The sequence below is a fragment of the Ambystoma mexicanum genome, chromosome 7q (genome assembly GCF_040938575.1).
Source record: "Ambystoma mexicanum isolate Mex_15411 chromosome 7q, UKY_AmexF1_1, whole genome shotgun sequence".
Lineage (NCBI taxonomy): Eukaryota > Metazoa > Chordata > Amphibia > Caudata > Ambystomatidae > Ambystoma > Ambystoma mexicanum.
Genome location: NC_090941.1, coordinates 555,567,063 through 555,592,780, shown reverse-complemented (window position 1 = coordinate 555,592,780; position 25,718 = coordinate 555,567,063). Strand labels below are relative to the sequence as shown.

The window sequence follows — 25,718 nt, the reverse complement described above, 5'->3', positions numbered from 1 at the left end:
TACCGCATACCTCCTAATGAGGCCCAATGTCCCAACCAATGAAATTAAAACTAAAATAAGGTGACCTTGTGACCAAAATGTATCTGACCCCCACTCTAACATACAAAATCAAAATGTACAATATAATTTCTATTGTCACTTCAATCAAGTTGTGCAAACACCATATATATACCGTTTCAACAAAACAACCCTTGTCTCCAGGATTTAGTTTCCCTTCCCCTGTATGGTTTCAGGAAAAACGCATTTGAAATACTCGGTTTCACCAAAGTTCCATTAAGGGTAAAGATGTCTCTTTCCAGGTTATTTTCCTTAATATGGCAAGGCAAATGGTTCCTGGTTTACCCTCCTGCCAGAAATATCCCCCTTTTGACTCACACATATCCCCTGGTGTACTCTCCAGCACTTTCAAAAAGGTTTCACAACCTGATGCTATCAGGTCTCTCTGCAACATTCACATCTCTGTTAAATGTTTGCACAATTGCACTTCCTCAGTGGCACATCCTTGTTGACTTCAGTTAACACTTGCACACATTTTCCCCATACTGACTTCTCCTATATGAGGGGTTGTTCAAGCTCCTTCTGTCAACCTCTTTTACAGTATCTCTTGGTAATGCTTGTTCCAGGTTTCTGCCAACTGACATCTCATGTGAGGAGAATTGTGCAACCTCTGCCTCTGTGTTTTTCTTACAATGTCTTTCGGCTTATGGCAATGCTGGTTTTAGGTTTCCCCCAACTGACATCTCTTATCCAGAGAATTGCACCATGTTTGCCCTCTTCTGTAATGTCTTTTGGCTTATGCCAATGCTGGTTCCTAGTTTCGCCCAACTGATATCTCTTGTCAGGAGAATTGACCTCTTGTTCTCTCTGTAGATCTATTTGCTCAGTGTTCAAAACTTTCACTTAATTGTCCATGTGTCTGGCGGAACAACTTGGGGTCACCAATATCAAAGGGCCTACTCACCAGTTTCTCCTGGATTCTCCAACTTGTAGTACGTTTTAGTGGCAGAGTTTTGCTTCGGCTATGATGTCTGCAGCTTGTCAGACCCCCCTGTCAGGTCCTCTGCCGGCGTTGTGGTTCCTCGCCGACATAATTGCTTCTTTCTGACTTGAAAGTGTTTTGGACAACCTGTCTGCGGTTGCAGACATCTTTGCTGCCTTTCTCTGGAGCCTGTCAACCTCCATTGGGTCTCCCGCCACTACGGTACATCGGGGTGACAAATGGCAGTCCGGGAGCACCTCTCTCTTTCGGCCTGGTGCGCTCCTGGATGTCGGACTCCATCTGCGACTCCGCTTCCTGCTCCCTGTACTCTGCATCCCGATCTGGCTACTCCTTCACTTTCTCCTTCTTCTGTCTGCAGGTGTTTCACCCATTTAAATGTCCCGCGAAGTTGATTGAATGGACAACAACTAGACCACAAATTACTATTGGCATTACTGTTGATCCTCATTGACTCTTTACCCCTCTTCTTCATCTCAGTACTTAAAGTTTTCTGAGAATTGAAGTCCAAAGGATTATCATAGTGTTTTAAGTTCTGTTGTTGCACACTTTTATCTTCATAACAATTATCAACATCAGAGGTCAAAGGTGTTTTAGAGGGGTTATGTACATGTGAAGGATGAATAAATGTCTGCTTAAGATGTTTAACAGAAGAAGGTTTTAAGACCTCACAATAAAAGGGTTCTGAATAATGACAGCAGGTCATTAGGAACTCTGGGATTAGGCTTTCTTCTTCACAGTCAAGGGAAGAATTCTGCGTCTCGCCTGTCTGAGCCAACACTTACCCCCCACTCCACTCCCCTGACAGCCATCTCCTCCCATGTGATCCACCCTCAGAATACCACACCCACGGTGAGGATCAAGTATCGGCTGCCTTCCCATGGCCACATGGGAGGAGACCTTAGGCTGGGGATCGGTGATGACTTCGCAGGATTCATCACAGGTGGGAGTGAACAATTCTTTCTAACAATTTTTATAACTATGGAAGAAAAGGATGCAGAATGATAGTTGACAGGACAAGGAACATTAAGATTTGATTTTATCAATGAAATAACAGGAGCCTGTTGAAAGTCAATGGAAAACAATCAGTTTGAAGAGATATATTAAAATCGTGAGGAATGAAACAAAAGAGGAAAATACTTCTTTAACAACAGAGGAAGGTAAAGGATAAGTAAGAGAAGTTGCAACATAAGAATGAGATATGGTCGGAATGACTACATAACTGATGAAGTCCAGTGATCTTTGAGCAGAGGGCTGGCATTTATGTTAAAAATCTATACCTTTCTTAAGAGAGCATGTGCATCCCTGTCTGACTACATCTTACAGAAGAACCTCTTCTTCTATTTATGGGTCTGGTTCTAGTCTCTCATCAGTTTCGTTGTGTGTTGTGGGCTGAAGTGGACATCAGCCTATGTGGTGCAGTTTGGCTTCCCATTCTAAGTGACAAGGAACGTCCTCTGTCACATCTGACAGTGTTTGTTCTTTCTGTTGAGGAGCCTTGCTTCTTGCCTGGTCTTGTTAACCAAGTTCCTCTTCTTGTGTCCCTTGACTTGCCCAAAGCAGCTTTTCCTCGAGGTGGTTGCACCCAGTGTGGGTCCTTCTTCATTTTTATGACACTTCTCTGGTTTGATTGCATTTCTTTACCTGCAGCAGCCCGTCTATCTCCTTTCTCGGAGTAGGGGGTTAGGACCCCCTTACACTGAAGGGAGAAGGGGCCAAATTCATGTACCGTGGACCCTCTTTCATAGTACGAGGAAAGAGCTAGTATCAACCTATAGTGGGTTGCAAACAGTTTTTCAACACATTTTTCAACAGCGCCTGAAGATTCCAGAAATCTACATCAGGCAGTGTAAGTTTCAGTGTTGGGCTATCTTTAACGTGAATCAATGTCAGGTCTGTGGCGAAATGCCTCTAACAGGCCAGGGTTTTGATTTTGTGCAGAGGGGAAATACTTGTCAAGCCCAGTCAACATGCCCTTTTCATAACCATTATTCCTATGGCTGCAAGGGCATATGAAGTAAGCAATTGAAAAATGCATGTGAGCACCTACTTAAGACTCTAGCACTCATGCATTTAGTCGGCAGTTCACTTTCGCATTGACAGTCTGACAATTGTGAAAAATCCAGGGAATTCCTCCTGGCTTCCGAAGGCGGGGCCCCCCATTTGGGACACTAAGCCTAACACCCCCTAGGGGACAGGGCAAGTGGGATCCCACTGGGGGTGACTCCCCCTTGCTGGACAAGGAATCCTCAGAAAGGGATTTTATTCATCCTCCCTCATGTGAAAAGTCCCATGTGCTTGCTGGCTATATAGGGATTGACTAGTATAATTGTACTCATGACCCTTTAGAAATGGCTGGCGTGGTACTGACCTGTTTTTTCAGACGCTCATTGCGAGAAACACAGAATCAACTGATCACCCAATCACGTTTCTGCTTGAGCCATAAGGATGACGCAGGAGCAACACGAGAGGAGAAGGACGGGAAGAGGAAGGCCCATGGAGCAAGACGCAAGAGCGAACACCCTCCGGAAGGGTGGCATCAAGCAGCAGCTGGAAGCAGAAGGTGTCTGGTGCGTCGTAGCCAAAGAGCCTGTGATATGATATGAAATGGCATTTATAACACGCCTATACACAAGTTTTTCAAGTGGAACACTGCTAGCTCCTAACCAATCTAGAGTCAGTCGTGCTTGATTGAGCGAACAGAGGAGCAAGACCCATTCCAAAAGCAGTTAACAGGTGCCTGCACTCCATGGCACTGACTAACCCGGGAGCATACGGCAGAAGGAGACCAATGCAACAAACCAACACAGGGACCAAGAAAGAGCTCAAAATGTGGTTCTGCGACAGATGAAGACTGCCTCTGTCAGAGAACAGCACCACGGCACAGATGGTACATGGCTGTTCCTGGGAGCAGGGAGGAGAGAACCAGTAATACATCATAAGAGGAGAAACCAGAGGACCCCAGTGGGGGTGAAAGCTCAATGACCCCAAGAAGGGGTAAGAGACACAATAGCCCACGGTGGGGTGAGAGATCAGAGAACCCTCTGTGGGGTGAAAGCCAAACAGCCCAAAGAAGGGGTAAGAGACACAATAATCCACGAGAGGGCGAGAGTGTCCAGACCCCAAAGGGCGTGCAAGAGACAGGACCACAAGGTGGAGAGAGAGAAATACCACCCCAGGCTGAGTGAAAATAAAACAAACTCGGGAGTAGAGGAATCACAATTCAATTGGCATAGTCAAAGACTGTTATACAAAGAAACGACAAACACGTAAAAAAGACATTCTTACTGGAACTCTGAATTATAAAGCCAGGCACAGGGCCATGAAAACTTCCAGAGAGACATTTAGGTGGGGATCAGAAGCCAACCGCCATTTCATCTGTTCAGAAAGAAACCCTTTAGAGACCCTGTTCAGTCAACTTCATGTTAGTTCTTTTTATTAGCAGTAGGATAAGTGCTTAGGTTAGATTAGGCTTTGGGGACAGAGGACTGTTGGAGGTTTCTAAGACTTGCTGACAAGCACAATTTGTTCTTCTTTTTCCTTTGTTGATAGGGCCAAGATACACTTTAGAGATTGGAGAAAAATAGGCCTTCTTAATTTAATAAAACCTAGGTTTGAAGCATGACCTCTTGCTCGCCTCCTGAGTATGACCAACCACACAATGGGGCTTATTAGGAAGTTACTGGTATCCTGGTGGTAATTCTGCCAGGATACCAGCAAATGTTAACACTGTTACCGGCACTGTGTCCAGAAGTATTACCGCCGGATCATGAGTGCAGGTAGGCAGCGTTAGTCCCCATTCCATGGAGTCCCATGGATCGGTATCAGGTAATAAAATTGCGGCAAAAATGCTGTGGTTTGACCCGGTAAAGGTGTACCCCATTATACCATTTAAGGGGAGCAGGAGTTGCGGCGGTGTCCCCCGCTCCTTTACATGATTGTGGCGCAAAAAAAACACAGCATTTTTGCCGCAATATTTTGTATTCACAGCCATTTTTGCCACAATTTAGATCCATGGGATACTTTGCCAGTATTACAGGCACCAGTAATAGTGTTGATTTTTGCCAGTAGGTTGTGTCGGAACTTGCAGTGTGGAAACATGTCGGTAGAACAAGTTACTTATCAACTGGTAACGTTCTTTCGACTGGATGTTGTTCCAACGTATTCCATATCTTTGACATAAAATGTGGAATACGTTAGAGGACACAATCCATTTGAATATGTAATTACTGGCGCGTTAATTCCACACCAGCCAATTTATAATGAGGCCCAATGTAATGTATTCAAATGGCATATTCTTAAAAAATGTATTTCTCATGTGCAGAAAAGAGAACTTTCATAACCCTATGGGTTATGGACTATATATATATGGGATACATTACTCACCGTAATCGTATTTCTGATGCTTGTATCTGCTTAGATTCACATGCTGTGCATAGGCCGACATCTAGTGGAAGCTGCGGAGTATTACAGTTTGTTTTTCGAAGTCGAAAAATGGGCGTCGACACAGGGCGTGCCAGTAATACTATCCCTAGTGTGACGTCCCCTGTACCCATGATCCCTCACGCGTCTAGGATCCCCAGATTGTGTTTTTCCTGACATGAGGTAGCATGAGGAGTAGCGTGAGTACAGATAGTCCAAGCAGATAGACAGAAAGGTAAGACTACAAGCAACCATGCGCCTTCTCTCGGAGGGGAGGAAGGGTGGGTCGCATGTGAATCTAAGCAGATACAAGCATCAGAAATACGATTACGGTGAGTAATGTATCCCTTCTGAGGCTTGTGGAATCTGCTTAGATCACATGCTGTGCATAGATTAGCGAGCAGTACCAGAAGAAGGAGGTGGGATGTGAGAAGGGTCATGAGCAAACAGGTGTCTTAGAACCGCTTGTCCCACTTGTGTATCTGCCTTGGAATGAGTGTCAATGCAGTAATGCTGAGTAAAAGTGTGAATAGAGCTCCAAGTAGCTGCTTTGCAAATGGTGTCAAGGGGAACATTTGCAATGAAAGCCAGAGTGGCCCCAATGCCTCTGGTAGAGTGGGCCCTTGGCGTAAAAGGCAGAGTTTTTTCAGAAAGAGAGTAACACAGCTGTATACAGTTGATAATCCACTTTGAGATAGCGCCCTTAGAGACGCGATCCCCCTCTCTGCCTGTAGCTACGGAGACAAACAGTTGATCTGTTTTCCTTAGCGGTCTGGTTTTATTTACATAGTATAAGACCGCCCTACGCACATCTAGGGTGTGTAGTTTCACCTCAGCTGAGCTTTGTGGGTTTTGGAAGAAAGCCGGAAGCTCGATGGACTGGTTTACATGGAACTTGGATATGAATTTTGGTGAGAATCTAGGGTGTGTGCGTAAAACCAGTTTGTCCTTGTGGATAGTAAAGAAAGGATCTTGCACTGACAGAGCCTGAATTTCACTGACCCTTCTTATGGAGGTAATGGCTACTAAGAAGGCCGTTTTATAAGTCAGGTGTTTGAGACTACTTTTATGCATGGGTTCGAAGGGGGGCCCCATGAGCTTAGATAGCACCACATTGAGATCCCATCCTGGCGGTGGGTTCGAGATAGGAGGGTGAAGTCTCTTTACTCCTTCCATGAAGGCTTTAACCACTGGTACTTTCCACCACGAAACCTTGTTATGGGATGTGGTGTAGGCTGAGAGGGCTGCCAGGTGTACTTTCAGAGAGTTAAAAAACCAACCCTGCATCCAGCAGGTGGAGCATGTATGTTACAACGTTGGAAGGAGTGCAATCAACCGGGTTGATTTGTTTACTCTGGCACCAGATAACGAATCTTTTCCACTTGTCAAAGTAACAGTGCCTTGTATTTGGTTTCCTAGACTCTTTTAGAATGTCCATACACCTCTGTGGTAATTTGAGATGTCCAAACTCTATGACTTCAGGAGCCATGCTGCTAGGTTCATAGAGTTGGGTTCCTGATGCACTGTTTGACCTTGTTGCTGGGACAGAAGGTTGTACCAGGCTGGGAGTCTGATGGGCTCGCATACCGCCATCCTGCGTAGGTGTGGAAACCATGGTTGTCTCGCCCACATGGGAGCAACTAGGATGAGCGTCATCGATTCCTTGTTCATCTTGTACACCACCTTCCTGATGAGAGGAGTTGGTGGGAAAGCGTACGCAAACATCCCTGACCAGTTCATCCACAGGGCATTCCCCTGGGAGTCCGGTTGTGGGAACCTGGATGCAAATCCTGGGCATTGTTTGTTTTCGCTTGTGGCGAATAGGTCTATAGTGGGGAAACCCCACTGAGAGAAGAGATCTTCTACTACGTCTTTGTGAAGGACCCATTCGTGTTCTTCTGGGAGGGAGTCTCTGCTTAGAGCATCCGCTAGGGAATTGAGCTCCCCTGGAACATGTTGCGATGACAGGAAGATGTTCCGTCTGAGTGCCCATCTCCATATTTTCTGGGCAAGCTTGGACAGATTTGGCGAACGAGTCCCTCCTTGCTTGTTCAGATAGAACATGGCTGTCGTGCTGTCCGTCCTGATCTGCACCGACAAGTTTAGTAGATGGGGCTCGAACGCCTGCAGCGCTCGGAATACTGCCAGAAGCTCTAGCAGATTGATGTGGTTCTTGGCTACTGAGTGAGACCAGAGACCCTGAGCTGTGTGGTGGAGATGGTGAGCTCCCCACCCCGTCAGGCATGCATCTGTAGTTACCACTGCCTGTACTTCGGGATCGTAAAAGGGTTTCCCCTTTGCGAGATTCTCTCTTGTCCACCAGTGTAGGTTCTGTACGAGTGTTGGCGAAACGACCACTAGATCGTCCCACTGACCACTTGCCTGAGACCACTGTTTCGCCAACCATTCCTGCATGGGACGCATGCGCAGACGCGCGTGGGGGACCAGGTAAATGCATGACGCCATCATGCCGAGTAACCGCATAGCTTTGCGTACTGTTATCTGTTGACCTGACTGATAATGCGGAATTTGCAGAAGTATGTTCCGAATTCTTTCTTCCGAAGGGAAGGTCAATCCTTTCTGAGTATCTAGGATAGCTCCTAGAAACTGTTTTGAGGTGCTTGGCACCAGACTTGACTTTTTCTCGTTGATGGAGAAGCCTAATTCGTGGAGGAGGTCGATGGTCCTCTGAATGTTTGACCTGCAGATTCCTGGGGTTTCCCCCGTTATGAGCCAGTCGTCCAGATAAGGGTACACTGGGATTGCCTCCCTGCGTAGGTGTGCAGCTGCCACCGCCAGTACCTTGGTGAATACCCTTGGTGCAGAAGCTATCCCGAAGGGCAGTACCTTGAATTGGTAGTGGCGACTGTCCACCTTGAAGCGCAAGTATTTTCTGTGCGCCGGGAGCATGGAAATATGAAAATAGGCATCTTTCATATCCAAGGTTGCCATGTAATCCCCCTTTTTTAGGAGTGGGATTACCTCTTGTAGTGTGGTCATACGGAATTTTTGGGGCTTGACATACTTGTTGGCAGGCCGTAAGTCTAAAACTGGGCGCATTGTTAAATCTTTCTTTGGCACAAGGAAGTAAGTTGAATAGATACCCTTGTTTACCTGGTGTCCCGGGACGAGTTCTATCGCGTCCTTTTCTAGCAGAAAGGCGATCTCCTCGAGGAGGATCTTCTGATGTTGTAAAGAGTGGACTTTTTGTCTTGGAGGATGGTTTAGGGGACGTTGCAGTAGTTCTATGCAGTACCCATTGGATACTGTTGACAGCACCCATCTGTCGGATGTTATCCCTTCCCATGCCTGGGTGAAACTTGATATTCGTCCCCCTACTGGGGTTGCATGGGAAGGGACCCTGAACTGAGCGTCACTGCTTTGGTGGAGGCGTGCCTCCTCCTTTACTGGGGCTGCCTCTGCCTCTACCACGTCCTCTTTTACTACCCCTACCATACGCCTGGGTAGACTGTTGTGAGCTGGTGTTCCACTGTGTACCCTGGGTGTGGGAGTAGCTATTTCCTCTATTGGAATTTTGGCCGCGGGGGCGACGAAAATTGCCATTCCCTCTTTGGTTAGGTGGTTTGGTAGTTAACTGGCCAAGGGATTTGAGGGTGTCGAATTCTTCCTTAGCGTTTTTTAGAGCGTCCTCGACTGCCTTCCCAAACAGGAGATCACTTTCCACTGGTTTGTCTAAGAGCGCAGCTTGTGTTTCTGCTTTGAATCCCGACTGCCTCAACCAAGCATGCCTTTTGATGACAGTCCCCTCTGCTATAAGTCTACCCGCATTGTCAGCGGCGTCCAGAGTTGCTTTTACAGTGCAGCCTGACACGTTCCTTCCTTCCGCACAAATGCGAGCTAGCTGGCTTTTAAGGGGTTCGGGAGCAGAGTCTATTAGTGCTGCCACTTCTTCCCACTGGTGACAGTTGTAGCTAGCCAACAGTGTGGTGGAATTCGCGATTCTGGCTTGGTAGGCTGCCGTGGAAGCTACTTTCCTGCCAAAACCATAACGTTTTTTACTTTCTTTGTCGGGGGGAGCCTCAGAGGAAGATAATGGTGTACCAGCTCTTTTGCGGGTGTTGGTTACTACTAGAGAGTCTGGCTTAAGTTGACCTCTAATATATAGGGGGTCCGACTGGGCTGCTTTAAACAGCTTCTCCACTCTCGGATTTACAGGTCTTGTCAGGTTTGGGTTGACAAGGGATGGTGTTATTCTGCGTTGAACAGATTTTAGGATGGGAATGGTCTGGGCTACTGGCTTCCTTTCCCCTATTAGTTCTTCCGCAAAGTCCCTTTCTTCCTGGACACCTTGTGTGTCTATGTGGAAGTGGTTAGCTGCCCGAAAGAGCAGTTCATTCAGGAGGGGCTGATTATCTATTGGGGAGTCAGACACTGGGGCTTCCCTTTCGACTGGTGAGTCCATTCTGAAAATATCTGGACTATTTTCTGGCTCATCCTCGTCTTCGTCTTCGCCGTAATAATCTGATCCTGCTGGATCTTCCGGCGTGTCAATTTCCTGACCTTCTATAAGGGAAGAGTTTCCTTGGTCTGTAGGGAAGAGGTAAGAATAGGGTTGGACCTCGATGGGGTCTAAAGGCCTAAATGGTGTCTCGACCCGGGGTCTTTTATTTGAGGGGATAGGGTCCCTTGACCCTGAGGGAGAATCTTCCTGAGGGTTTAAAGCTAGGAGTTGTTCAGGGTGTCTTTCGAAAAAATTCGCCAAGGAAGACATCCTTGACATTACTCTGTCAATGTCCTCGCATGACCAGAGTTTTGAGCTTGGGGTGACCTTGCTGGGACTTTCTATGGATTGGCCCTGAGAAGACTTGGTCAGTTCTTTTGTAGTGGAGGACTGCAAGGGTTGTTTCCTTTGCTGTTTACCCCCTTCCCCGTGGGTGGAAGTGTGTTTCCCCTTTCCCTTATCTTTCGACGCCTGGCGTCGAGGATCGGAGGTGGAATCCCTGTCTTCCGAACTAGCCTTCGAAACTGGCCCCTCTTTACTCCCAAGTGATGTACCCTTTTCCTGGGGTGCAGTCTGGGGGTGGAAGTCGTGTTCGTCTCCGGACGATTGATCTTCCGGGATATTAATTGTCGAGGCACTCTGTGCAAGTGTGGAGGCTTGCCTGACGTCGTGCGGCGACCTCGACCGGGACCGCCCAGAGGACGTCCTTTCGGACCGCTCCTTCTGTGCCTCTTTCCGAGGTTTCGACGACGTCGAATCTCGGGTGGATCTTTTGTGTTTAGCGTGTGTATGTGTAACGCTTTTGTCGCCGGGGGACTTCCCCATAGTCGCCGGGACGGACGACCTTCCGAGGCCGGGGACGTGCGTTCGGCTGTCCTTCGACGCCTTGGTGCCCTCGCCGTCCGAAAGTTCGGCGTCGCTGCCGTCGCTGAAGGTACCCTCCGCCTCCATAGCTGCTAGCTTGGCGTGGTGGGCCCAACGCTTGGTGGAGCGGTCCTTAAGAGTTTTTGCCTTAAACCTGCTACAGGCCCTGCAACCCGTCTCGGGGTGGTCTCTGGGTAGGCAAAGGTTGCACGTAGCGTGCTTATCTACCCAAGGGTATTTCTTATTACACTTGGGGCAAAACTGAAAGGGCGTACCCTCCATACGCGCCTGTGGGCAGCGGGCAAGTGTGTGTAGGTAATAAGGTGTCGAGTGTGGAAGTGTACCACCCCCACTCTCCCTACTTGTAGGGCCGAGGCCAGCGGCCCAGGCCCGAGCCGAGGCGGAAGCCTCAAGGCCCAATCCGTCGGGTATTCGACGTTGATCTCCTCCCCGGTTCGGCGTCGAGATGTTGATCGACGAAAGGTTGGCCAAACGGGGCAAATTAGAATTAGTTTAGAGTGAAAATATGGCAAAGCCAGGGAACTCCGATGAAGTGCTTCCGACCAGAATGGCGGAAAAAAACAATCTGGGGATCCTAGACGCGTGAGGGATCATGGGTACAGGGGACGTCACACTAGGGATAGTATTACTGGCACGCCCTGTGTCGACGCCCATTTTTCGACTTCGAAAAACAAACTGTAATACTCCGCAGCTTCCACTAGATGTCGGCCTATGCACAGCATGTGATCTAAGCAGATTCCACAAGCCTCAGAAATATATATATATATTTTAAATATTTTTGATTAAAGTTTCACAAGTGTAATTCAACATCTTTAATCAGTGTTCAGATATATAGCAACTGTCATATCCACTCCCGCACCCTCTCCCGTCTACCCTGTCTAACCCCAACATGAACAGTAACTGTGTCCACGATCTATATCCGTATAAGGTTACAAGTTCCTTGGGTCCACTGTCCATTAAGTAAGCGTGGGATGCCGGATGTTAGTCTTGCTCTTTTTCTTTAGATTTTTTGCCATTCTTTTCACAGATCGCCATATTCAGGGGGGTTTGTCATCCGGCAAGGTGAACAGTTCTTGCACAAGTACGTTCCATGATGTGATGTCTACTGAGCTTTCTCTTCTTCCCATTCCCAGTGCTTCATACCACACTGCCGTCTCTGCCATGGCCCACCTTTTCAAATCTTTCCAACATGCCTCTACGTTCGGTCCCTCTTTGGTTTTCCACGTCATCGCTATTCGCCGTTTGGCAAGGTGAACAGTTCTTGCACAAGTACGTTCCATGATGTGATGTCTACTGAGCTTTCTCTTCTTCCCATTCCCAGTGCTTCATACCACACTGCCATCTCTGCCATGGCCCACCTTTTCAAATCTTTCCAACATGCCTCTACGTTCGGTCCCTCTTTGGTTTTCCACGTCATCGCTATTCGCCGTTTGGCAAGTGCCCATGATAGGTCCATCATTCTTCTCATTGCTCTGTCCTTCCCTGGGTATTTATATAGCCCTAATGGGCAGGCTTCGGCTGACCATTCTTGGCTCTTTATTCCATTCCTCCGTAGGCGCTGTTCAATATCTTGCCAGTATGTCTGGGTCGTTGGGCAAGACCAGAACATATGTCCCATGCCTGCCTTATCTTCTCTGCATCTTGGGCAACTCAATACACTTGGCTCCTGCGAACTGTGATATCTTCCCAGGTGTCATGTATGCTCTATGAAGTATGTAGAGTTTTAGCTGTTTCAGCCTGGCGTTTCTCAAGATCTGTTTGGGGTATAGCAATGCTTTAGACCACTCCTTTTCTGTAATTTCTCTTCCTATTTCTGCTTCCCATGGGAGGTTTCCTTTATGTAGATTTTTGGGTATCTCCTCCAAAAGCGCCTGGTATATTCTGGAGACCATATGACCTCCCTCGGACAAATCATATAACAGTCCCAGTACTGGGTTCTCAGTTTCTAGAGCCTTGGGATGGCCATCTGATTTTCAGGTGTCTTATGAGTCTGAATAAGTTGGTTATATATTGGCCTTGGGGTATTTCACGTGTTTTGACTAGGTTTTGGAACTCCAGTGCTTTTACCATGGGGGCGAGGTCTCCTACCGTAATCAGTCATTTGTCTTCCCAGTATGTTCTGCTTTGCTTGAGATGTTCTTTGTTGATTCCATGTAGGGCAGCCAATGGAATCTGGGGGGGAATGTGGTTCTTCTACCTTTAATATCCTCTTTGTTCTTTCCCATATCTGCTTCCCTAGATGTAGGGGCGATGGGGGCTGTTCAATTCCATTTTCCTCAAGCCACAACACTTCTTTAAGGAGGTAGGGGGCTTTGTTAGCATTCATCAGGGTGTGTTCAATGATTTCTGTGTCAGCAGGACAACACAAACACGTAGCGTGTTGGCTAGCAAAGTAGTATAGCTCAAAGTTCGGGAGGCGCATGCCTCCTTCCGAACAGTCTCTGCTTAGTACTTCCATGGCAATTTTCTTCTGGCCTTTTCCCCATATAAAGCTGCTTAGTACTGAGTTCAACTCCCTAAAATAGGTTCTCTGTATGAGGTATGGTACATTAATGAAGTGATATAGTAGTTGGGTGAGAGCTATAATTTTCACCAATGATATTCTTCCAATCACGGACAGGGGTCATTTTTCCCAAAATTATGTGGATGCCTCTAGACCCTTCTTTGCTCTTCGCGTGTTTGTGGTGTGAGTGTCCTTTATGTCATGACATATGTTTATGCCTAGGTAGCGAAATGTGTGTGGATTCCACTGGAGGCCAAGGCGGGGGAGTCAGTCTTCTGCCGTACCTGCCCAGCCTGTCAGGGGGAACAGGCAGGATTTGTTCCTGCTAACTGATATCTCTGACAGCTATGTAAATACTTTCAGGTATGTCTCTAGATTGTCCTGTGGATGATTTATATATAGCAGCATATCGTCTGCGTAGAGGAATATTATGTGCAGGGTTCCATCTATTTTTTGCCCAGTGTCTATAAATGATTTTCTCATATATATCGCTAGAGGTTCAAGTGCTAAGATTTATAATAAGGGCGACAAGGGGCAGCCCTGCTTAGCACCTCTGCGTATCGGGATGAGTATGATATATGTTTCCCTGTGCTGATACTTTTTTTTTTTTTTTAAACAATTTGTATTGGTTTATTCAAACAAACAATACAAACCAAACATGCAGTGCACATATCAGCAGCTCAGTTATACATCACTTAATTCCGGTCACTGCTCCCTTTATCCCACCCCCCATTCCGAGCCTATTACTTTTATCATTCCGTTCCTGCATCTTGTGGTAGGGTCTCCCCTTCCATGGGTTCTGCCGGGTCTTGTATTGACCCAAACAACTCCGCTATTAATAATTTCTAGGCCATCAGGGTCCCCGCCTCCTCCTCTCCCCCTACATTGCTCGCTTCTTGCCGTACCATGGTTTCTGCATCTGCCCATTTCTGCAACTCTTTCCACCACACCTCCACCCGTGGTCTGTGGCATGTCTTCCATCCCATGGCAATTCTCCTTTTTGCCAGCACATATGCTAGATCTTTCGATTTACTCACATGCTTCTGGGCATTCCCCCCAACAAACAGGCCCACGCTGTATCCACCACAATCTTGACCCCCCTCTCCGCTAGTTTCTGCGCTACTTCACCCCAGAAGCGCTCAATAACCGGGCATGACCAAAACATGTGTACCATGCCAGCCTTTTCTTCATCACATTTGGGACATGCTTGTTGTCCTGCATTTTCAAACCTAGATATCCTCTGGGGTGTCATATATGCCCTATGCGTAGTATACAGTTGTATCTATTTCAATCTCGCATTCCTCAACACCTTTTTATGGTACCCCTGGGCACGTTCGCACATCCCGTCCTCCATCTGGGCTCCTACTTCCGCTTCCCAGTCTAGTCTCAATTGTGTTAATTCCTTCCCAACCTTAGACATCCTCATCTCGTATAGTCCATTTAGTCTATACCGTTTTGGGCCATGTTCTTCTTATTCTCTGCACCATTCTGTGATGCGTAATATACTGGCCCGTGTGTAACCCCATTTCCTCCCCAAGCGCTTCAAAATCTGTGATGGTCCCCTCTCGCCAGATATCACCCATTGTTACTAGCCCAACCGATTCCCAGTGGTTCCTGATTATCATCCTTAGCTGCTCTTCTCCCCCTGCCAGTGCAACTAGTGGTACCTGCGGGGAACATGGGAATGGGTTCTGCATCATCTGGCATGACCGGCACCACATCTTCCACCCAAGCATCATCATCTTGGGGCGCCCTTCCATTTCCGTCTTGGGCAACCAGATCATCTCTCGTAAGTAAAATGGGGCACAGTCTTGTCCAAACAACCTGGATTCGGGGGTCATTTCATCTGAGAGCCATTTAGCGATATACTGCAGTTGGCTTGCTACATAATAGACCTCATAATTAGGCAGTTGTATCCCGCCATTTTCATAAAAGTTCTGTAGCTTCCATAGTGCCACTCTATTTCACGTACTATGCCACAAGAAGTCCCTGCACATACTGTTCAGTTTAATGAAGAACCTCTTGGGTATCAGGTATGGTATATTCCCAAAATAGTGCAGGAGCCTAGGTAGGACCACCATCTTTAACATTGCTCCACGTCCCATCATTGCTCGGGGCAACTTCACCCAAAATCTCATGCAATTCTCGATTTTCTTCATGGCTACCTCCATGTTGTGCCTATGCTCCTCCTCCACTGTGTGGTACACGTCTATCCCAAGATAACGAAAAGTACTAACCGCCCATGGTATCTGTAACACTGGTAACCGTTCCACTGGAATCCCGCTGTAACCGCCTAATGGGAAAATGCTAGATTTCTGAGGATTCACCGCAATACCAGACAACCCCGCATATCTCTCCATCACTTCTAAAATGTATTGGAGATTTTCCTCCGGGTGCCGCAATTACACTAACACATCGTCTGCATATAAGGAGATCAAATGCCGTTCCCCTCCCACAGCTATACCTATGATATCATATTGTTGTCTCAGGTATATTGCTAGTGGTTCCAGGGCCAATATATAGAGCATTGGAGACCATGGACATCCCTGTCTGGTGCCTCTATGGAGTTGCCATCTCTCTGATATCACCGTTCCCGTTCTAACTCTGGCCAGCGGTTCACTATATAGCATCTTCGCCCATTGTATATATCCAGGCCCCATCCCATAGCCCGCCAGGGCCGCCAGTGGCCATGGTCACTTGACCGAGTCGAAGGCCTTTACTGCGTCCAAAGACACAATTGCCATTTCGACCCAGTTCCCGCTCCCAAACTCAATAACCCGTTGGAGTCGTCTATGATTATTAGTTATATTCCTATGCGGGACATAGCCCGTCTGGTCGGGGTGTATTAGTTTACCTATAACTCTCCTCAGTCTATTTGCCAAAACAGCCGGCAGTATCTTGCAGTCCTGGTTCAACATCGACAAAGGTCTATAGGAACAACAGCTATGCCCAGGCTTGTTGGGTTTGGGAAGCGGTATTATGATCACTTCTCTAAGTGACTCTGGCAGTCTTCCCACCTCAAATGCTTCATTTAACATTTCTAACATTGGGGGGAGCACCTCTTCTTTATATACTTTATAAAATTCACTTGGGAGTCCATCAGCCCCCGGAGTCTTACTAGTGGGCAGCTGCCTCACCACCTCTTCTAACTCCTCCAAAGTAATGGGTGCATCCAACTCCTCTCTTTCCTCAGCGCTTATCTTGGGCAGTCCCATATCCTCCAGTGTTTCTGTTTTCGTTGCGTGACCACTTCCTGCCTCATCCCCATATAGTAACCTATAATTGCTGATTACATGTTTAAGTCTCTCTGCTAGTACTGCCGGGAAGATTTTGGTGTTCTGATTAATAAGCGCTATTGGCCTATAGGATTTGCATAATGTTTTATCTTTTCCGGGTTTTAGGATAGGGAGTATCACTGCTTGTTCCATCGTATCAGGTATTGCACCAATCTCGTATGCCTTTTCAAGGGCTAAAAGTAATTTCAGGGCTATTAGATCAGTGTACTATTTATACAATTCCGCCGGAAGCCCGTCGCTTCCTGGGTTTTTTCCTGTGGGTAGTGCAGTGATAACCCCTTGTATTGCATCTATATCGAAAGAGGCATCAAGCGTCTCTCTCTGTTCGACCGTCAGTACAGGTAGACTTATGTCTTCTAGGATTTTTCTTATTTCTGCTTCTTTGGGTTGTGTATTATGTTCGTATAATCTACTGTAGAAGTCCCTAAAGGTGTTATTGATCTCTACCTGCAATCTCCAAATATTCTGCACTCATCTGCTATCTCCACCGCCTCCTCCCTGGTGTTCTGGCCCTGGACCAGCCCGGCCAGAGGTCTGCCTGGCTTATCACCCTGCGTGTGTATTTGTTCTGTATATTTTGCAAAGCTAAAGTTGCCCAGATGTTCCCATTGTTCTATGCACTTTTGTCTCAACTCTATGAGGGTGCATTCTTTTTTTTTTCCTATTGATTCCGCTCCTTCCAGTTTTTTGATCTCGGCCTCTACTGCGGTTATTTGGTTTACCTGGTCCTTTTGGACTCCATCCTCCTTAGCTATGGCAGCCCCTCGTATTACTACTTTAAAAGCTTCCAATACCATTCGTGTATCCTTAACACTCCCCATGTTGTGCTCAAAACATTGTCCACTTGGAGTCTCAGTTCCTCTCTAAAGCTACTGTCTCGCAGTGATTCTGCCCTTAGTTTCCATGTGGGAATAGGTGCTGGGTGGTCAGTGATTGTCCATTCTACTATCATGGGTGAGTTGACAGATAATGTTCTACCTTCATACGAGGCCCCCACTATGCTCCCTAGAGGTTCTTCCGCTGTAAAGACAATCAATTCTCGTATATATCTTATGTGCACTCAAGAAGAACGAGAATTCTCGTCTGTCCCAGTGTATCCAACTCCATATTTGCTGGAGCTTCAGATCTCGCACTAGTGTCTTCAATGCCTCAGATGGGGCGGGGAGTGGTCGGGATGAGCTCTCTGATCTAAGGTTGAATCTAGTATACAATTAAAGTCTCCTACCCAAATCCATTGCATGCCTTTATAGGAGGTCAGGATGGAGTACAATGAGCCGTAGAATGTTGCAACATTCTGATTGGGCGCATAGGTGTTTATTATGCAGGTTTCTTTCTTATCTAAGAATCTGTGTATTAATATTACTCTCCCCTCTAGGTCAGAGTATGTGTTTAGTATCTGGAGCGGTACTCCTGGGGCAATCCATATGAGTGCTCCTCTAACGTAGTTGGAATATGCCGAGCCGAACCCGCTACCTCTTCATTTGCTAAATATACATGATTGCTTATCTGGTGTCAAGTGTGTAAGTGTATTTCTTGGAGCAGGGCAATGTGGATAGCTTTTCGGCTTAAGTATGCCATCATTCTCATTCTTTTGATGTAATTGTTGAGGCCCTGTACGTTCCACGTGGCGATTCTCACGATTTCCGGTATCTGGGGTGTATTGTTGGTTCTATGTCCCCATTCTTAGATGGTGGGTTTTTCGCTCTGTGTCTCCGTGTTAAATTGGGACATATTTGTTCTCTCCAACGCATGCCCTTGGTCTCTCTGCAGTTTCTGAATTTTAATCTGTTCTCCTTTTTTTTGTCTTTCCTAGTCTCTCTGTAGCCCTCCCAGTTGACCTCAATTGTGATATTGACCCTCAATTGTTTTGTAAGTTGCATCTTATATAGTCGCTTCGATCGTGGTATTTCCTTAACTGTGTTATTAACAAATGAACTTTAACATAACATTCAACTTGTTGCCCACCGGTGCAATTCCATAGAGGCAACCCCACCAGTGATTCCTGATACATCTCAGGAGTTTGGTGGGTGAGTACTACAGAGCACTCTCATTCCATCTGAATGTGGGTGTAGGGCTGGGCGTCCTGGCCAGTTAATCAGGGAAAGATGGAATGTGGTCCATGTTTTCGTGGACCTTGTGGTTGTACTGATTTGGGAGTCGTCCTGGGGGAGGTTTCCACATGAGGGCTCGGTGGGCTCTTTCCACTGTGAACCCTTGTGACAGGGCTCCAGGTCCTATCTCTTGGAGGAGTAGATTTTCAATAAAGTCGGTGGGGTCTCTTCCTTCTGGCCCTCCTGGTAATCCCAGGATCCTACTGTTACTGCTCCGCGCCCTTCCTTCTGCGTCTTCTGCTCTCTCCTGTAGAATTCTCACTCTAGTTGTTAACTCCTGTATCTGCAGTTCTTTGGTCGTGGTTGCTGTGTCATCTAGTTTCTGCTCTGTTTCTCCTACTCTGCTGGCAAGGTTGAGTATGTCTTGACGTAGAAGACTCACATTGCATTTTATTTCTCCTATGTGGGTCTCCATGGACGTGCGCATAGCCGCTATCACTTCCAGGATGTTATTTTAATCAGCCATATATTGGGGCTCCGGTTCATTGCTACCTTGTCGATCTCCTGGGGGCATAGAATATGTTTTTGGTTGATTCTTCTTCGCATATGTATCTATTGTCGCCTGCTTAGGCGGTGTCACTCTTTTCCTCCTCCCCTCTGACATTTGGGATGGTTGTCTGTGCCCTCTCTTCTCTGAGCTGCTTGATCTCCCTTGCCCCAGTGGTTATTTCTCTCGTGGGGGATCCGGGCTTCCAATAGTTGCGTCGCGATTGTGGTGTTTCTATTCTTGCCTGGTTCTTCACTGGGTGTGCTCCTTTTCTTCCTGCTGGCGGTATGTTTTGTCTCTCCAGTAATTCGGGAGGTACTGGGGTTAAATTGTCCCACTTGCATCCTGTTTGAGTCTGGACATGGATATAGGCATCTCTGCAATTATTGATCCACTCAGGATCCAATAACCTTGTGTGATACCTTGGCACCTTCGTATGTCCTCTGGCGTTGGTTACAGTCACCCCCCACACATCTTGAGGTCTCCTGGGTGAGCGCTCTCGCCTGCGCTGTCACTCGCTGATGTTTATATGGGTGGTTTTGGTTGTACTACTGTGACCGTAGCGTTTGCTTCCCTGTATCATCTGGTGTCCCCCAGGCTATGTGGGGTTCCGACTCCACTATCTCGCCTTCATTGTTGACCAGTCTTTTTCTCAGTGATCAGCCTGTTTTGTCTCTTTCGCACCTTGCCTACAATCACTGGGGCTCTGTGGGCCGTCAGGTCTCTTTTCCGCCTTTCGTTAAGCTAATTGTGCATTATCTCAGGGGTGGTCACCCATGCGTGCTCCAGGCTCTTCTCCCACCGTTTGTGCAATCGGGAGGGCCGGTGAGGCCTCTATGTTGGGGCACTGTCGCATTGTCAGGTCGCCGTTCACCACCAGGTAATGACAGGGCTGTAGATCTCCATATTTCTCCATCCCGGACATGCTGAGCTTTGGTGTGTGTGGGAGACAGCTGCAATGTTACTGCTCCGATTTGCTGATATGACCCGCTTCGTTGTGATCTCACAGGATCTTCAGTATTTCTATTTCGCCCCTCCTTTTCCCGACCTCCATGTATTATCAGCCCTCCTCGCTGTGGGGACATTGCTCGAGCTGCGGCTGCAATATTTCGCTCATACCGCTTATTTCTCCATCTGCTGTGCCTGTGCCACTCTCAGGTTCTCAGAGGGTCAGCCGGCTCTTTCAGTAGTGAGTCAGAGCTTTCTGTGTCTTCTCCATCTCTCGGGACTCTGAGGTGTTACTCTGCAGGCTCTTTGTATGTCACGGTCACGTTCTCTGGTTATACTCCTCCGTTCGCAGTAAAAAAGCGATACGACGCCCTCTCCAGGAGTTTGCTGGGATCTCTTCCGCTTCAGGAAGATCCCTCTGTCGCACACAGGATCACAATGTGCCGGATCAAGCAGGGAGCTCACGAAGATCGTGTCCGCCTCACATCACAACTGGCCACGCCCCCCACAGACTCTTCGTGCATTACATATATGATGGAGAGCTACTTGTAAAAATTCAACTGTGTGTCATTCCCCCATGCTCTTTTTAGTAAGGATTCATCGTGCCACAGAAGAATTTCCAAGTAATCTTTTTTGTATTGTCACACATAGCAGTACAAACTCCCAGACTCTGAAGTGTGGTTTGAGGGACTTTATTTCACAAATAGACAATATATAACTTTTACTCTGGCAAGGTTGTGGGCCAAACCCAGTTTTTCCAACTAGCGATCGGTCACGCCTACTACCTATAGCTGGCTATAAATGATGGCCTGCTAGTGTTGTTGGAGTACAGGATCCTTTTGCTAGTTTATTGCAACTCATAGCATCACTGCTTACATTTCCCCCGTTTTTGGAGCTGCACAGTTCGCCATGAACATCATTATATATAGTGTTTCCTAAAGCTATACGTCCACAATGGTAGGATATATATATAAAGGTTACGCAAATAAGCTATTACATATTAGATAGCAACACATTGGGGCGATGTCCTGTATGCACAGTCCACAATATAATTGCTCGCAAGAAAGTCGATGTGTTGTAAAAGAAATAAAAACATGTTTTAAGTGCACTTATTTTATTCATCTCTCAAAGTATACAAAGGGGGAAAATACTCCATATTATGCTTACCATTCCCTGAATAATCTGAATCTCTTCATGCATGGTTAGAGGTTTAACCGTGTGGAAAAGAAACATAGTTAGAAGCTCAGGGCCCAACCACTGCTGCGCACTGCCCCCAATGACAGGTGGCTCGGCTAAAGAAATGATTCTGAATGACGGGTGAATGGGAAAAACAGACCTGCAATGAAACAAAAATAGGTTATACTACTTAAAAATGCCTCCTCTGTTGAAACAATATCTGAACACCCATCAGAGATACAACATGAAAAAGTCACTAGAACATAAGCTCATACAAAGGGGGTTTGAGGACTCTACTTTCATTTTTTTAACACATCTGTATTGGTTTTTAAGAGAAGAACAGCAGGAGTTAACGGTATAAAATCAGCATTCAGAAATCGTGTACAGGTCAGTGAATTTTAGCTTTTGTGGTGTAAGAAACCTGAAGGTGTCTCCCTAGCTAGTCCCCGGGGATCGGTCATCCAGGTGGCCAGGACATGGCCATCACTATTGGATCCAGTTCCTGGGGGTGGACCAGTGAGGGAGGATCACCTGGATGGGGTTCCTTGGGGAGTGGGAGTGGGAGTGGGACACCGACGGGTGAGCTGCGGTATCCCTCTTCTTTCAACACATTTTCCCCATCCTACCACGTAGGATATTCCAAAATACTGCCTCCCCCTTTCTGACACAAACACTTTTGCACAACACGAAAGACAATGGACTAACACTAGAGCCATTTACCTGACATGTCCCGATACAAGGGTAAGGCAAAGTCAGGCAATTGACCAGAATCACACAGACCTGAGGGCCCTTTCCCCTCCCCACAGGGATAAAGGGTGGAGCACGAGAGCACAGGATGAGCAAGGCAGACAGCACAACATGTATGGAGGGGGTAACAAGGAGAGAAGCAACCTTGCCCTTTCCGACCAATCCCTGTGAAACCTCCGCATATGGACACCTAAGACCAAGAACAATAGCCAGCGTGTATTGCAACAGATGTCTACGGTACACAAGACCCTCCTCCGCTGATAACCAAGCAGGGAAGAGACTCTGGTCTCTGTGCTACCAACCTTGACTCGAAGGAGAAGAAAGCCAAGCAGTTCATCACAGCCGGTGAGTCGAGGGGAGGGTCGCTAAGAAATCGAACCCTGTTGAACGAAAAGTAGCAAGCAGCTACATTTGAACTTTGAAAGGTTGAAATTAACTATTGAGAAACAGCGGGAAAACCCACAATAGAGGTGTCCGGCGCAACGTGGGTGCTCACGCACGAAACTCTGGGCAATTACCCGATGATAATAGACAACCGTAACCAGAAGGCCTTGGGAAGAGGCGAAGAGAGGTCAAAGTGATTAAACAAGGGTCTTGTAAAATCCTCTGTACCGTCAAAAGTCTTTGACCGACAGATGATTGTGAAAGAATGGGAAATGAATCCTGCATGATGAAAACTAGTACATGAACAAAGTGTTGTGAACTGTTTAAAAAGACATTAAGTCTTGTGAAAGTAAGAAGCATTGGAAGACCAGGGGAAGTGAATGGTCCCCCTTGTCAAGTGGGTCCGAGCCCGGTCGAGGGAGATCCAGGGGTGAAACGTCCTCACCCAAAGTCCATTGAGAAAGGAACTTTTTGTTTGTTTGTGGTTGAATACATCAGGCCTTCAAAGACAAGAGACTCAAACATAGAAGAACCTGATAGCTGGAATGGAACTGTCGGCTCGTGCGGAGAAAGCTAGAGCATGTGCTGTGCTCCAAGGTCCCACCTTGTCCTGTGCTGAAAACGTGGGGAAGGGAAACTACTGGCAATCACATCCTGATTTAGGATTTGCAAACACTTCTTTCTTTATTGAACCCTTATCCCACACTCTTTTTGTAATTAGTTCTAAGGAATTGGCAATAGGTTTTTCTTAGTATAGGCCCTTTCATTTTGACCCGACGCCACAAGGACTGCCTTATTTTTCATTTGATCATCAAAGCTTGCTCCCATCTTAGATTTAGGTTTAGGTTAGGCGTTTTAACACCCTGCATTTACAATTTAATAAACACCCTTGAACTGTGATCACTTGTGTCTGTCTTTACTGTTGTCACCATGAGATCCTTACAGTGGCTACATATGAATAAAGAGTAGAACGCTGCATGTTGGGAACAAGCAAATACCAATGAACACACGTCATGGAGTAAAAGGAGTAACGATTGTATAGCAACATAAGAAAACCAGTGAGGGGACGTGAATGTGGGGGAGGGGAGAGGAGAGATGATGGTGAGCAGGAGAGTGTGAGGAAGTCCCCTCTCTGGTTTAGGGGGCCACCATGCTAGCGACTCACGTGGCCAGGGACCTTCCTGATCCAGTAGATGTTGAATCTGGGGATGGTATGGGAAGAATCCCCTGGTCAAAAAGAAATAGGCTCGATTGGGCAGCAAAACTGTATGTATCCTCTGCCAATTTGACGATGATCTGTCCAGACTTATTCACAGTGTGAGTGCGGGGTAGTATGGGCACACCTGGCACAAAATAAAGTAGATTCAACTTCGGTACTATAGGAAGATACCCCTAGCCTCAGCAGACCTTAACAACAGGATTATAAATTACTTTTAAAATCAGTGTATAATATTCTATTAGTTACAAAAGATAGTGGTACAATGGGACATATTCATTAGCTAAAAGGCTAGATATAATTACTCAGCCTGCTCAGCTAAGAATGGCCCTATAACATGGCAGGAACAGTTATGTTTATCACTGCAGGCAAGTTCTGTGGATCTAGACCCTACCTAATCCACCAGTTAACTAGTGTAGGTTAATCCTAACACCCTTATGCCTGCCCCTGGTGAAACTCTGCAGGGTGCTGGGAAGGCACCTCTCCCCAATTGATAGAGCGTATAGCTCTCTTCAACAAATGTTCAGGTCCAGTTGAAAGAGTTCATTTCCATTTTTATGGAAAAACATGTCCATTCACTAGACACTGGTTTTGTGTATAGTAACATTGTTAAGGCTTTGTCTTGAAACCCCGGGAAATCAAAGAACAACTTAAAGGGCGCATTTGATGAATCAGGGAGTCCCATGGATACAATGCTGGAAAGCACGCTTTCCAATCAGGGATCGCATCAGGAGAAAAAACAAGCAACTGAGCATTGTCTTATGGCAGAGTTTCACTTTTGAGAATATAATTACAAATTCGGTAAACCGGAGAGTATAGAAAACGTGTTCTGTATGTTTCGAGTACTGTATTCACACACTCGGAAAGTAGAAGCTCTCTGCACAAGTTGCATAGGGAAGGATAATAGATGGATTACAGGATTCCAACATGGCGGTCAGGCCAGTCATAAAGTTGCCCCCGCCCCCAAATCCCAAAATAGACCCAAGTGCACTCAGCGACCATAGGCAATCAAAGATCTATGTCTTTTAACACAATTGCAGTCCCACAGCTGAAGTCCCAACCGGGGAGCAGGATGGAGCACCCTATTAAATCACCTAAGACCAGCTACTGAGTTTGAATTGTAGGAGCAGGAGGTTCGTGTTTGCAAAAGGCTGAAACTCGCAGAGCACTGGAAAGAACAGAGGCTGGAGAAAGAGAAGACACTGGAGAGTTGGCAGCAGAAGAGAGGAGGAGGATTTAGTGAGAGCTAAGAGGTCTATGGAGGAATTGGTAATATCGGGTATTTCGAGTGGACAGAAAGAGGTGGTGGGAATTAGCATGGTGAAGAAGAACAAGTTACTTTCTTACCTGGTAACGTTCTTTCGATGGGATGGTCCAACGACGTATTCCATATCTATGACAGGTAATGTCCACAGCTGTGCTGCTTTGGAAAATCTTTGGCGTCTGCGTCCTGCGTCGATGACGTCGATGCGCCGTCCCCGAGGACCTCCTCCGACGGCCGACGTCACCCGATGTGATAAGTAGGACGCACAACGCCCATAGCCTCAGTTATAGTTTTTTCCCAGAACGTGTGCCACCAGTTTTCTGCCAGTCAGACACACAAGGCCTTGCGGAACGCAAGCTGCAATCGCAAAAGAAATTCTGCAGCGGGGAAGGCAGGGAGGGAGCGATATGGACTACGTCGTCGGACCATCCCATCGAAAGAACGTTACCAGGTAAGAAAGTAACTTGTTCTTCGAGGGGATTGGGTCCTCCGACGTATTCCATATCTATGACAGGCTCCCAAAGCAGTACCAAGCAAGGAGGTGGGAAAGAATTTAGAATACAAATTTAGCATACCCAATCAAATTGCGGAATAGAGAACTGCCTTGCCAAAGGCCAGATCTTGCCCTCTGATGGAATCAAGGGAATAGTGACGTACAAAAGTATGTACTGAAGCCCAGGTGACTGCATCACAGATGTGACGAATAGGAACTCCCCTCTGCAGGGCAGTAGACGCAGCCACTCCTCTGGTAGAATGGGCCCGCAAGCCAGCCAGAGGGTCCTTACCCGCCAAGCGGTAACACTCGGAGATAGCTAAAATA

The 25,718-nt window shown here is 46.9% G+C and overlaps 1 protein-coding gene across 1 annotated transcript in view; it reads right to left on the bottom strand.

The window, feature by feature from the left end:
* VWA8 (von Willebrand factor A domain containing 8) overlaps window positions 1-25,718 on the bottom strand; it is a 3,012,337-nt gene that overhangs the window by 1,949,610 nt on the left and 1,037,009 nt on the right. The window contains exon 15 of the mRNA XM_069639376.1: window positions 21,279-21,447. Within this exon, the coding sequence (XP_069495477.1) occupies window positions 21,279-21,447 (169 nt within the window). The remainder of the gene's footprint in view (window positions 1-21,278; window positions 21,448-25,718) is intronic.